This window comes from Triticum aestivum, chromosome 1A (assembly GCF_018294505.1).
Source record: "Triticum aestivum cultivar Chinese Spring chromosome 1A, IWGSC CS RefSeq v2.1, whole genome shotgun sequence".
Lineage (NCBI taxonomy): Eukaryota > Viridiplantae > Streptophyta > Magnoliopsida > Poales > Poaceae > Triticum > Triticum aestivum.
The window spans coordinates 486,582,914-486,596,103 of NC_057794.1; the positions used below are offsets into that span (position 1 = coordinate 486,582,914).

At 45.2% G+C, this 13,190-nt stretch overlaps 2 protein-coding genes across 4 annotated transcripts; both read right to left on the reverse strand.

The window, feature by feature from the left end:
- Positions 1-1,178: 1,178 nt before the first annotated feature.
- On the reverse strand, positions 1,179-9,261 carry LOC123059285 (SAC3 family protein A). Of its 3 annotated transcripts, none has more exons than XM_044481889.1 (14): positions 8,836-9,261; positions 7,414-8,247; positions 6,636-6,836; positions 6,358-6,570; positions 6,017-6,115; positions 5,397-5,500; positions 4,578-4,743; positions 3,925-4,392; positions 3,646-3,786; positions 3,074-3,133; positions 2,582-2,712; positions 2,370-2,503; positions 2,078-2,283; positions 1,179-1,766 (listed from the first exon to the last, which is right to left on the reverse strand). In XM_044481889.1, exons 1-14 carry the CDS (start codon positions 8,887-8,889, stop codon positions 1,668-1,670), a joined length of 2,910 nt encoding a protein of 969 aa, XP_044337824.1. In that variant the 5' UTR covers positions 8,890-9,261; the 3' UTR covers positions 1,179-1,667. The 3 variants fall into 3 exon arrangements, with proteins under 3 accessions (XP_044337824.1, XP_044337830.1, XP_044337834.1); XM_044481895.1 differs by having other exon boundaries at positions 6,358-6,558; positions 8,836-9,260; XM_044481899.1 differs by lacking the exon at positions 8,836-9,261 and having other exon boundaries at positions 7,414-7,779; positions 7,872-8,163.
- Positions 9,262-9,510: 249 nt separating this feature from the next.
- On the reverse strand, positions 9,511-11,914 carry LOC123189593 (uncharacterized). Its single transcript, XM_044602079.1, has 3 exons — positions 11,529-11,914; positions 10,535-10,604; positions 9,511-10,442 (listed from the first exon to the last, which is right to left on the reverse strand). The coding sequence occupies exons 1-3, from the start codon at positions 11,835-11,837 to the stop codon at positions 9,703-9,705; spliced, it is 1,119 nt and encodes a 372-aa protein (XP_044458014.1). The 5' UTR covers positions 11,838-11,914; the 3' UTR covers positions 9,511-9,702.
- Positions 11,915-13,190: the final 1,276 nt, after the last annotated feature.

The window sequence follows — 13,190 nt, forward strand, 5'->3', positions numbered from 1 at the left end:
AAATGGAAGGGAAAAGAGGTCTACTTGAAGAGGAAAAGCCAGGTGTCTAAACTAGCTCCATGAAGAAAGGTCTGTTCAAGGAGAACAGTCCTTTTCCCCAGTGCCTTGAAACATCTTCTGGATAGGTTAATGCTATTTACAGATTTGCATTTCTGAAATGCCTTCTGATTGGGCATTGTTTGAGATCCTCGTGGAAACTAAAATGAAGCAAGGCACACACATTACTGGTTCCAGTTGGGCGTGTCTAGTACACAACTTTGTTTGGTAATGCATCACTGTCCAGCTTTTCCCGTTTCTGTTCCAATGATCCAAGCACCTAACGGCTTAAAACAAGCATGAACATAAATAAAAGTTTGAGGGGACAGTGCATGGAAGGGAGGAGGATATCGACATGGACATGGCATGCCGTCTGTGAGCTCCGAATGATCCATTCCTAACCGGAAACTACATACTCCCTCCATCCGAAAATACTTGTCGAAGAAATGGATGTATCTAGACATATTTTAATTCTAAATACGACCATTTTATCTATCTTTTCGACAAGTATTTCCGGACGGAGGAAGTACATCTCAGAAATCAAAAGATGATAGCAGTGCATGGATCATTTAGAGCTCATCTACACCCGCCATGAACAGTAAAATCAAAACAAATACTAAAAAAATGGCATGGAAAATGTTTCAGTGTGTGAGGTCCGTGCCAAATTTCAACTCGTTTGGACATCTGAGTGGCTCTCAACAAAAAAGACAAATTTATGAAACATCTTCCATGCAAAAACAAAATTGATTTTTTAGTATTTTTTTTATTTTGCTGTTTATGTGGTGCGGATGAGCCCGGGCTCAGGCATGAATATTCGGCAGTGCATAGGATATAGTAGCTGCTGACGAGTAGAATGAGAGAGCAGGAGCTAGCGACACTGCCCTAAAAAGGCACTCCTAAATGAGGACAGTGAGTAAAATAGGTTGGGTGCCGGCAATTAGGCCAGTGGTTACCAACAAACGCCAACACCTCAGGTCTAGGATCTTCCTGTTCTTGCTCTGCTGCGCCTTTTGAGCTTTGATGCTCCACCAAACTCTTCATTTTCTAAGCGGTAGCAGCACCGTGCGTCTTGTATCGCAGCCCAATAGCTTCAGCAGAATTTATAACATGTCTGAAACTTCATCAACATTCAACAGATTCCGTTGGCAAGAAGAAGAGATGTTTTCATAAATTAAGAGGATTGGCTGTGTCTGTTTTACAAATAAATTTCCGAACCTTTCTTGTCCCTATCTTTTGCCCTACACCTAGTGTATAAATTGCCTGATACAAACACAAAACTATAGTTGTTCTAAAACTTTTACAAACAAATATGAGGTTTCTGTAAACATTCCACTCAGAGAGCGGCCTGACAGATAAATGTGGCTGTCAGCAGGTAGCCGTCGCTAGTGTTGGTCAATGCTCCGAATTTGCCTCGCGGCAGCTCACCGGAGCTGTGCAACTGCAGCCATCGAGTGGACATGCCAATAGTCCAGTGTGGCTTTCTATCCTCGCTCCAACCTTCTAGGCAAAGAAGCACTCTTGGGCTTCTCAAGCTGATCTATTTCATGTTCCTGTGGCACATAACAGCGTATTCTCATCCGGGCATGTGCAATGCATCCATATGCACCAACACGCCCATGAGCGTACACCTTCTACAATGTACGTGCAAAGAAGTCGTTAACTGCAAGTGACGCATCACCATGTGCAACCGCATTCTCTGGCTCCGGCATGAAAAGCGTACTAGAAGAAGCCTGTGGAGCAATGCAACGTAATGCCGGGAAAAACATGCAGGATTAGAACATCAAAATAGATTAAACCAATAGTTTACATTTCCTAAAACAAATATACTGTTCTCTAGTATTAGACAAGGTTAGCAACATTTCAGCACAACACTGTAAAGCACTTCATTAGCATGTTCTGCATTAAGTATGTTATAGATCACCCCCCTGCACACTATGACAAGACAATAATCCAACTTTGCACAACTGAAGTGAAACATACCTTCGAGGAATAGCATTAAGGAGTGTATAGTATATTACATTGTCCAGAGAGAGATCATTACCTTTGTGTCTATCTGCAATTCTCCACTGTTATCTACTGAAAGAACGGCACCATGTGCTTTTAACCATATTTCACATTCTTCCAATCTGTCCTCCCCATCTAGTAAGAATCCCAAAACCTGTGCAACATATCCCACAGGTACCGTGGGACGATATGATCTAGACATACATTTTATAGCCTCGAAACGCATCCTCTCCACATATAGATCTGTTGAAGAGAGTTACAGACATCAAAACCTCTTACGGAAACAGAAGTGCATTGAATTAACTTGGAAGGTGGTAAATTGCCCTTACCCATGAGGCAAGAGTTCAAGTTGGGCCCTTGTTTGTATAATTTGAAAAATATTACATAATTGCCAGATGAAACAGCAGCATGAACTGCAAGGGCATGCTTGACAGCTCCATCTTGTTTGGCTTCTTTTGACAAGCTGAAAATAATGTATATATCAAATTTAGTCCACTTATGAACTAAATAGGTTGCTATGGTACTGTTTACAAAATGATACCTTGCCATTGATGACAACAGGTCACGTTTGTTATTAGAGTGTAGCATGACGCAGAGCAAATTGTAGGCTGAGAATTCAAAATAACAACCATTGTTTCCCTCTCTATATAGCCTCTTCAGTTGTGACTGGCACTGCAAAAGGTTGCACATAGAAATAGTTTAAATTATGTCACTCATGCAGCAGTTGAATTACAAATATGTTCATTACAAAGCCACATCATCAAGTTCTAATGTCAATAAGTATTCCTGAACCATTACCAGAAAAGCAATATTTTTCTTTCTTTTTAGTAAAGCATACACTAGATGAACCTGATAACTAGAGAAGCTCTAATAAAGTGTAACCAAACTTCTGATTGCTACTAATAGGAAAGAAAAACCCTTCTTGGGCATTCCGTACAACACTATAAAAAGTTGGTTGCAATGGCTAGCAAACAGAACATGTGCACCACTGTTTGATACTTCGAAAGAATCGGATAAGACAAGACAAACTGACCTGGTTAAATTCAGGTAGATCACCAGCTTGCAGTGCTAAACGCGCATGAGTTTCATAAACCTGAAATAAGAAATCTGAAGGTTAGAAGACAATGGATTGCTTAACTTATTTCCTAGTGCAGAACATTAACAAATATTTTCTTTTGGTCGTCTGCACGAGATAACTAATACTCCCTCCATTTCTGTATACAAGGACACTTCGTTTTTCATGTTAAACTTTGACTTGTAATTTTGCTCAATAAAATATGGGTTATATGTCATCAAAAATATATCATCGGAAAGTTCTTTGGAATGTGCATCCAATGACATGCTGCATATAACTCACTTTTTGTTGGTAAAATTAATGGTCAAAGGTTAGCCCGGTGCACGTAGCTCCTGCTTGCGCAGGGTCCCAGGAAGGTAGGCATAAAAAATATGAAGTGGCCTTGTATACAGAAATGGAGGGAGTATATCGAGTATGGTATCCTGACTAGCAACTTAAATAGACATATAGACATTGTGCATTTATCAAGTTGCTGATATAATGAGGTCCACAGTTCCAGGCAACTGGATGCCATGAAGAACGAAGACTACCTTCACAGTCAGTTCATTCTGGATCCTCTGAACCGTAAGATCTTGGCGAATAGATTTCAGTTGATCACACTTGTAAAGATAATTCTTTTGAGATGTTTCAACCATGGAAAGCGCCTTCTCCAAGACATGTTCTGGTCTTACCTGCAAAGAACGTATTCAGATAAATAAGCAAACAAACAGTAGAATGGATAGACTGCCATCTAGAAATAAAATGTTGCACTGATGCTATCAATGCCTTTCGGTTTAGAGTTATGAAAGACAATTAGTGAGTGTTATTACCGTGGAAGGATCAGGCGCTGACGTGAGGCGTAAATATCGCTTCTCAATTTCTTGACATGTTCCCTTGACTGTCAGTGCATCCCAGTCCATATCCTCGACGGCCAAGCTGCTGCCATCTTTATAACTTCCAGTAACAAGAGCTGAAATGGGTCTTCTTGTATGTATACGAGCCATGGCATCTTTATTCACTGCAGAATTTCTTGACTTTGATGGTGAATCCTTACTCTTCTCAAAACGCTTAGATCTGTGCTCCCTGCGTTTCTTTTCCTCTGGTGAGTTTGCTACTGCTGATGCATTGGCGTAATATTTGGTCAGGTCCTTCTCCTTATCACTATCACTTGAAGTGTTCCCATTTTGTACCACACTTGAATAACTACCCATCTTTTGCTTCTTGGAAAGCCGGTGGCTGATTTTGCTTGAAGGTGCATGTGGAGACTGGAGAGACTTCCCTAAATTCCAACTGTTACCCTGCATAACAGGCAATTAAGTATTTCAGAGAAAGAGCTCGCTAAAGCATAAATGCAAGCATGTGATAATGCATAAATCGATAATGACAGTTTGGAAATTAAAGGCTTCAGATAGCAGTGCAGATTCCATTCTGTACGTTCTGTTTGATGGCAAAATTTTAACAAGAGCAGCATGCCAGTTCTCACCATCGTATTTTGGGCTTTCAAATTATTGTGGACATATCCATTCATCAATGCTTTTGCTAGTGGCTCCACCTTTTCAGTAACCTTTTCTTCCGGAACAGGCTCCCACCTACTTTTCAGCCGTCTTTTAGGGGTAGAAGATGTTGGCAAGGAACTTGAATTGTTTGCACTGGTGTAAAGGATAAAAAAAATCAGAAAGCTATGATCCTGCGAACCGCAGAAACAGAAAGAAGGCCTAATAATGGAACTAGATGGCTTGCCGTTTACCAAGCACATAAATAATACGCCAATTTATGGATACCCTTCGGCAGTTAAGGAAATAATTTCCAGTAAACCCTTGAAATGTACCATAATCTGTTTATCTTCTCTTTTATTCCATTAGCCATTAGGACCAATATGATTCGCAATCAGACAAGGTTAGATTTTCATTGTTATTAACGAAGTAATACTTCCCTAGCTCCACTGTACAGTTCTTGCTTGAATTATCAGTGTTACAAATATCCAAGAAGTGCCGAAGCTCATCTAGTGGTCATTATACAATTATTAAAATAATAAAATGCTCTGGTATTTTCTTAGTTTGCAGCACTTCTCTAGGGTGTCAGTCCAAGATGATACCAAAATATGGAAATGGTGTGATCTGAAAAATGCAATCATTATAGAGGTTTTCAAAGCACAGCAGTATGGTACCACAAAAATCCAAAGAAACAGACCACAATATTGCCCTACCTGATGCATTTAGGTCTCAACAACACTGCATTGTCACCTTACAGATTTAATTTATTTATATTTTGGCAGGGATGGGCATATAAGAGAAGCACATACCTTGTTTCGGTCATGGTCAAAAGATTCTCTGGCAAAGGAATCAGCGGTTCAGTGTCCCAATTCTTAGTAAGGAGGGTTCCATTGCTAATAGCTTTGCTTGTGATCTGAAAATAAACATAAAGAAAAGAGAGAAACTGATATGACAAAACCAATCAAACAACTTCAACCATTCAAATGATGTAGCAGAAGCAAGAGAATCAATAAAGGAAAAAAAATGAAACACGGTATTCAATCAGATGCCCAGTAACTGAAGCAACTTCAGTTACAGGACTGACATCAGGCATTTGCTCGTGAATAGCAGCATATGTAGTCACTGAGACATCAAACATGCCAATTTCATTATGCATATATCATTAATATAGGGTGGATAGCACATCAACTCTGTTATGGCTAAGGGCATGTACAATGCAAGTCCTTAGATGTGCTTAGAAAATAGAACTGCGTTTTGTTGCAACCTAGGAAAGTTGAGGTCCTAATTTAATAGCATCAATGCTTGAGTAGGCATTGGTTTATTACAGGCGTGTAGGCAGATAACTATCCCATCTGACTGACATTGATAAAATGATGGCGACTTTTACAAATGGTGGAAACTAACAAAAGCCAATAAAAAGAGACTTCACCTGTTGTATCATGGTTTGGCAAGCAGCCCTCTGGGCCTCATCCTTGCAACGGCTAAGATTCCTCATGGCATAATTACGCAGCGAAAAAGGGAGAGATCTCTAAACATGGGATGAAAAAAAATGTTGGTGAATACGAATACCACAAAACATGACCTACCGCAGTGGTGTTGTTATAAACATAAGATTTACAGCATTATTTAAGTAAGACGGTCGGGATTAACCAATTAAGATGCACTTTAGGCCTTCATATATGGTAATAACTTACCTTGTGATTCCAAAACAAAGACTAAACCCATAACAGGTACTAACGATGACCAAAAAAAAGGAGAGGAGAATATTACAGCGTCTGAACCATTTTGAACTGCTTTGTCATCATTCTTCGGCACAGAAACACTAACATAGGCAGGTTTCTTTGCCAAATCAGCACCTAGAATTTTCTTCTCACTCTTTGGTATTACCATAGAGAAACCAGGAGCAATTCGAGGAATGGTCGGAATCTGTGTTTTGTTTTCGCTACTGTAAATACCTGTCGTCAAAGAACCCTGCATATTTGGCTGAAGGTTTATCAGAAAACATGGTTGATTGAGAAAATATTTGAGCTTAAACCTTTTGAACCTACACTCTTCTGTTGATCACCATGGTTGTTCAAAGGTACTTGATTCACATTCATATTGTTTTGTGGGTATGCTGGTGCCTGGCTGGCGTAGTAGTTCTGAGACACTGGGACACCTGGTGCCTGATAGGCATACTGGTTTTGGAACCCTGGAGTTACTTGCGCTTGTTGGACGTACTGATTTTGAGGTTCTGGAACGCTTGGAGCCTGTAAAGTAGTAAAACTTAGGTGAAAAGCAAATCTCTTACCATGGTGGAAAAAATGCAAATAACATGCTACAATTCACATGCCATACTACTATTTATCAGTTCGCACTTCAAGGGGTTCAAAAATAGCATGTCAAAGGCCCTAAAGACCTACAGACAACATAACTCTCAAACAAGAAGGGGCATTTTATAAAAAAGGGAAGGGACATTGCAGTAGTCCCAATAGAATTGAGAACCGAGCAAGTACTCGGTTGGCAAGAGTGGACGGTTGTAACCTCACCCACCCGCATTCGGTCCGCAGGGTGTCTCATTTTTCTACCTAACAACATACAGGTAAGGGAGGGAACTTCCCCTTTTAAGTTTTAACCACCTTTTTTTAAGTCCCAATAGAACAGGTAGTAGTTTTTTGTTTCCAGAGTAACAAACATGGCTAGACAAACTAAAGCTTATGAGAAATCATTGTCCAGAATAACGAACATGGCTAGACAGACTAAAACTTGTGAGAAACAATTGGCAGAATCTGATGGAAAAGGCTATATATGGTAACTAACAATTTACAGTGGAAGGAAGCAACATACCTGTACAGGAGGTGCAACAGAAGCACCTGAATTACTTTTCCATGGTGTAGTACCCGGCGGAGGTGGCTCCATACTAGGATAAGAGTAACCAGAAGTGGTGCTAACGACTGTATTATCTATGTTGCTGCTCCCAGCAACTGGATTGCCAGCAGGAGTTGGCACAGAGTGATTGTAATAGTATGGCCACTGGTTGTACTGTTGCTGATATGAGAAAGAATTGGCAGGCACTGTACTGGAACTTTGGGCTGCATTGGTATCAGAGGATGGGTAGTTCTGGTATGACTGGGCATAATTGTTTGCTGAGCTTCCATCATTACGAGTGTCGGTCTGATAATAATAGTTGGTGGTTGCATATCCTGGCGCAGTCTGGTGACCACCAGCATTGTAATATGTGTTACTTGCAGGATCAACGTAAGACCCAGAATTCTGAAATGAAGTAAGAGGCTGATAAGCTGCACCTGAATGTTGGTTTGCTCCTCCTTGCTGCACAGAACAACTATTTGTTGCTTGTGGGTAGTTATAGTAATAGTTTGCATATTCTGCAGGATTGTAGCCATGCTGAAGTGAACTTGAGTAAGGCACATGAGAATGACTTGCATTTGTCAAGCCCATAGTCGACTGTACAGCAGGAGGCGCACTGCTCGCCACATTTTGATTATCTCCTGAAACCGATACATCCCTTTGCGGATCATAGTATACTGCGTCTTGACTTTGATTGGCCACTGGGTAGTTCCACGAACCTGCTGCTGCTGCGCCAGTTGTAGAGGACCATGAATGATCCCCAGAAACTAAAGGCGGATAAGCAGGCTGGTTTGTCTGGCCTGTGCCGCTGACCTGCCATTAAGAAAATTAATCATCATTCAGATAGATTCTAATATGCACCAATGACCAACTACAAAAGGGTTATCCTCAGTGCGGCGTTAATCTAAAAGGCAAGTTCGGTTTTGTGTAGGGTATAAAATGGTTTGGTTGTGCATCGCAGCATTGGTGAAATTAAGATTAACTGATTAAGCAGCACCAGCCTACGACGTGCTTATACACACTATACTGCAGCAAGGCCATTGAATAATATCTTATGTCACGCCTCATGTAAGGGGAAAATTGGCACAAAACACGACAAAACAACACTTGCATGAGTTACTCAAAATCAGCTAGAATCGTTTTATTTTCCAAGCCACAATCGTCAGCTTAGTTGGAGCACATCTCATGCACGCAATTAATTGCACAGCATATCATCACAAGGCTGAACCCTCTACAACCGCAGTGATTACCATAGCTACGAATTGGTTACAGCGGACCGAGACCAAATAGACAAGAACAAGCCAATGCACGGGGCTTATGGCAGGAACCAAACCATCCCTAATACACTTTCTCTGAAAAAAATACTAAAATAGAAATCAACAGGCGGGTCACGTGGCATACCTCGACGCGCGCGGCGTCGGATCCGGCGGCCGGCGCAGCTCCGTGGCTGGCCATCGTCCCCGAGCCCGAACCCTAGCGCGAAAGGGTCAACCGCCGCCGCCGCGCCACGGACGGCGCGATTCAGTTCGACGACGAGCGGGGGAAAATCGGCGGCGGACGAATTGAATTGAAAAAAAAAACACGGGGAGATCGGGTCAACGGGTTGGTTCGGCGGGGGGGATTCAGGGGGAAATCGAGTGGGCGGGATTGAGGGGGGATTTTTTTGGGCGGAAGCGGGGATGCAGAAAGCGAAGGTGGGGAGAGGAGGATGCGGAAAGCGAGATGTGGGAGAAAGGAGCAGCGAACTTTGTTGGTTGCCCTTTTTGGATGCGTTGCGTCGCGGTTTGGTTGGGTGTCGCAACGAGTTCGTCGGAGACGGAGCAGAGGAGAACGTGCCGGAGACGGAATGAATAACCGCGGCGCTTGCGTGAACGGGCCGTGGGCCTTGGAAGCTATAGGTGGGCCTGTGGCCTGGTCTATTTGAGCCCGGCTGCTGTTAGCGACTCTGCCTTCTTCGGAGAAACGACTCTCCAGAGATTCAGTTAACACAGAGCTGTGGGGAGATTCAGAGAAGCGTAGGAACTCAATCAAGAACGGACAGTAAACAAATCATAACATCTCGACGAACTCGCGGAATTTGCACGGTAAGACGATATATTCGATTACACGACTGGGCTCATGGAGCTACAAGGTAACTAGAGAGATTCTGCGATAGACAGATGGGAGAACAGGTGACATTGTTCCGGCTACAGCTACTGAACATAAGACATGGCAGACTTCTCCCGTCTGCGGCCACAGCGGGGCAGAGTTGCTGACGAAGGGGGGCGCCTATCCGCCGAAGCCGTAGAGGGTGCGGCCCTGGCGCTTGAGCGCGTAGACGACGTCCATGGCGGTGACGGTCTTGCGGCGGGCGTGCTCCGTGTAGGTGACGGCGTCGCGGATGACGTTCTCGAGGAAGATCTTGAGCACGCCGCGGGTCTCCTCGTAGATGAGCCCCGAGATGCGCTTCACGCCGCCCCTCCGAGCGAGGCGCCGGATCGCCGGCTTGGTGATGCCCTGGATGTTGTCGCGGAGCACCTTCCGGTGGCGCTTGGCGCCGCCCTTGCCCAGCCCCTTGCCTCCCTTGCCGCGCCCGGACATGGTCGCTGACGAACTCGCCTTGGTTCGAGTTGAGAGAGCGGATGGAGGTCGAGGAGCGGTGGTGGCTTGCGGTGTTGCGATTTGGGGGGAGCGGGGAGGGGGATTAAAAGGGGCGGGAGGAAGGCGACGCGTGAGCACGGAATTGGGGAGGTCGAGACCGCGATCCGGGTGTGGATGCCGCGGATCCGTGACGTGGCGGGAGGCTTGGCGCGGTAGATTGGCGGGGTGCGCCGCCTGAAAATTCGTGAGGCGCCAGCTCGAAACCTTTCCGCGCGTTGCCCCGCTGTCTGCCTGTCTGTGCGTTTCCTTAGGTGCGAATTCAGTTTCGCTCTGCGGTGCTCGTGCGCGACGGCTCGAAAAATGGAACGGCAACGGAGCGTGTCTAGCAGTGGCTCTTAGCAGCAGATTGTCGATGACATTTTCAGAAAATCACGGTGATTAGATTGGATCAGTGAAGGATTTAATAAAAATCGTTGGTGTCAAGGGGCTCCAAGTAGATACAGAGGATTCAGGCTCTAACCACGGTTCACAAAAAGTGGATCATCATTGGTGCTCTGTTTCTTCCGAGCGATCATGATCTCCGAGAAACACTAGAGTTTAGAGAAGGAAATGGATGTGAAGTCACACCCTGATGACGGATTAGAAACGAATAAATACACACTGTCAGACATAATTTAAACTTGTAAAGGGCGTACATAAAAACACGGAATTGTCATTTATATGAGAACACGACGACTCTGGTGCTCACTTCACTCTATAACAGTAACCTGGGCTGTTGTATTGAGTGCCTTGAAAAGCATGGTTGCTCTACTCTGTACCGGACTGGGATACTACGAATCGGGTAGATGCAGCACCAGAGCTTTTCACTGGACTTGTCGTTTCTGTTCTGCTTCAGTAATCTTTCTGCCCATACTTGATAGAGATTTTTCCATTCTTTTTCATACCAGTGTACATGTATATTTTTAGCTGGAGAGCCAGTTTTTGGTTGTGCTAGTCTTGCAAAATGGGAGGGTCTTTTGTCGTCTAAACTCCTTCTGTGTCCGTCCCTTTAGAGCTTTTGCGATATTATGTCGCCTTCTTGTATCAGGTGTTCAGTTTCATAAAAGAAACATCTTGAATCCAGAGGAAATGGTGCAAATAAATCCAGAGGAAATGGTGCTCTTGGATTTAACTAAACGATAACCTGATTTGCCCTGCCAATCTGTTCATCTGTACTGCGGGTCAAGGATCGATGACAGATCAAACTAAAGAAAAGTATCTGAAATGTGCCACGTCGCTACGTAAAAAAAGAGAGGAACGCAGACAAGGGATGCAGGTTTCAGTTCGAACGGATGCCAACATCTTCATTACATAATTTCATGATTCAGTTAACCATACAGAGGAAATGGGGAAACAAGGCGGTTTCCATCTGAGATTTCTTGAGCGCAACACTACTAGGAACGGGCGGACTAACACATCGGAATCTGCAGGCGGCGACGAAGACTGACGACCATCTGGCGGGGGCCAGCGGCCTAGCCGCCGAAGCCGTAGAGGGTGCGGCCCTGGCGCTTGAGGGCGTAGACGACGTCCATGGCGGTGACGGTCTTGCGGCGGGCGTGCTCGGTGTAGGTGACGGCGTCGCGGATGACGTTCTCGAGGAAGATCTTGAGCACGCCGCGGGTCTCCTCGTAGATGAGCCCCGAGATGCGCTTCACGCCGCCCCTCCGAGCGAGCCTCCGGATGGCCGGCTTGGTGATGCCCTGGATGTTGTCGCGCAGCACCTTCCGGTGGCGCTTGGCGCCGCCCTTGCCGAGCCCCTTGCCGCCCTTGCCGCGCCCGGACATGGTCGCTGACGATCCTCTTGGAGCTGCTGCGCGAGTTGGATTGGGGGAGGAGTGGTGATGGGTGCTGTGATTTGCGAGAAGGGGGAAGGGGATTTTAAAGAAGGCGAGGGGTGGGAGGAGGCATGTGCCTGCCGTTCGATTCGGATGGATCGGACGGTCAAGACGGCGATCCAGGGGAGAGTTGCCGCGGATCGATGACCTGGCAGGCGGTGCCGATCGGTGTGTGGCGTGGTGGGTCGCAAATTTCGTCAGATCAGGCGCCAGCTCCAAATTTTGGGGCTGTTGGGCGACTGGTCGTTGGGGTTGTGCGTTTTCTCCTATTTTTGCGAATTCAAACATTGTTGCGATTTATTATTTAATATGATTTTTGTTGTGATTGCGATCCTTTTCTTAATATGTTTTTGCGACACGGAGCACAGCGTGCCTACAATACAAGTACTCGTACAATAACAGCACCCAAACTTAAGCTTTCAGGTTTTAGTCCCCCGCAAAAAAAAAAAAGCTTTCAGGTTCTAGTCCGCGTGTAGTCTGCGAGCAGTACAGATGATCAATGCCCGAGGCCAGGATCGGTCTCAATACGCCATGGTAATTTTTGAGATGAAGCGTCACATGGGTCAAAGAGAGTGTTGTGTTACTCATATTTCTAGATAGCCGAATAATGTAAGTCACACGTTAGCAAACTTCAGGAGGACGGAGGATCGAACTATGGTATGGATCCATTCCGGCCCTCGTAACATCCCTACTTTGTGTAGGGATGAACTTCTTTGCTCTTGAGTAATATACTCCTTTTACCCCCGCAAAAAAAGGTTCTACTTTGCGTGCGTCCGCTTCCCTACGCTAGCCGCCGCCACGAGCCAGACGACTAGGAAGGCAATCTTCTTCCATCGATCTCTACCGGCCAGGGTGCTAGACCCCTCTCCCTCCGGACTGCTGCTCCGGTGGAAGGAGGGATGGGGACCCCGTTCCTCCGCTCTGTAGTTAGGGTTTGGATTTATAGGTCGTGGTACACCGTTGGGGTGATGGGAGCAGCGCCCCGGCGAATAAATCTGCCTCAATTTCACTCCTACCCCGGCGGTGTCCTTCATGGCGGCGTCTCGGAGTTGATGGCATCGTGTGTTTGTCGGTCCTTCAGATCGGCAATGCTAGGGTTCATGGATGGTGTCGGCAAGGCGGCGGCGATTCCATCAGGTGTGTCTCTCCTTCTGCTCTGTACCTGTTATTGTGGCGGTGTCTCCGACGTCATGATGGAGTAGGGAAGTTTTGTCGTCCAGGAATATGCGCAGATGGTTGTCTATGCAAGTGACGGTTGGAAGATGGTGCATCTTGCTCAGGTGAAGAGGTGATATGTCTCCT

Excerpts from the sequence above, each read along its gene's own strand:
- LOC123059285 (XM_044481889.1), bottom strand. The coding sequence starts at position 8,889 with ATGGCCAGCCACGGAGCTGCGCCGGCCGCCGGATCCGACGCCGCGCGC. Across the intron at positions 6,116-6,357 it reads TTCAAAATGGTTCAGACGCT|AGATCTCTCCCTTTTTCGCT; the intron begins GTAATATTCTCC and ends TCCCATGTTTAG. Across the intron at positions 5,501-6,016 it reads GCCAAACCATGATACAACAG|ATCACAAGCAAAGCTATTAG; the intron begins GTGAAGTCTCTT and ends GTTTATTTTCAG.
- LOC123189593 (XM_044602079.1), bottom strand. The coding sequence starts at position 11,837 with ATGTCCGGGCGCGGCAAGGGCGGCAAGGGGCTCGGCAAGGGCGGCGCC. Across the intron at positions 10,605-11,528 it reads CCCTCTACGGCTTCGGCGGC|TGTTTCTCGGAGATCATGAT; the intron begins TAGGCCGCTGGC and ends TCTAAACTCTAG. Across the intron at positions 10,443-10,534 it reads TCCACTTTTTGTGAACCGTG|TTTCTGAAAATGTCATCGAC; the intron begins GTTAGAGCCTGA and ends AATCACCGTGAT.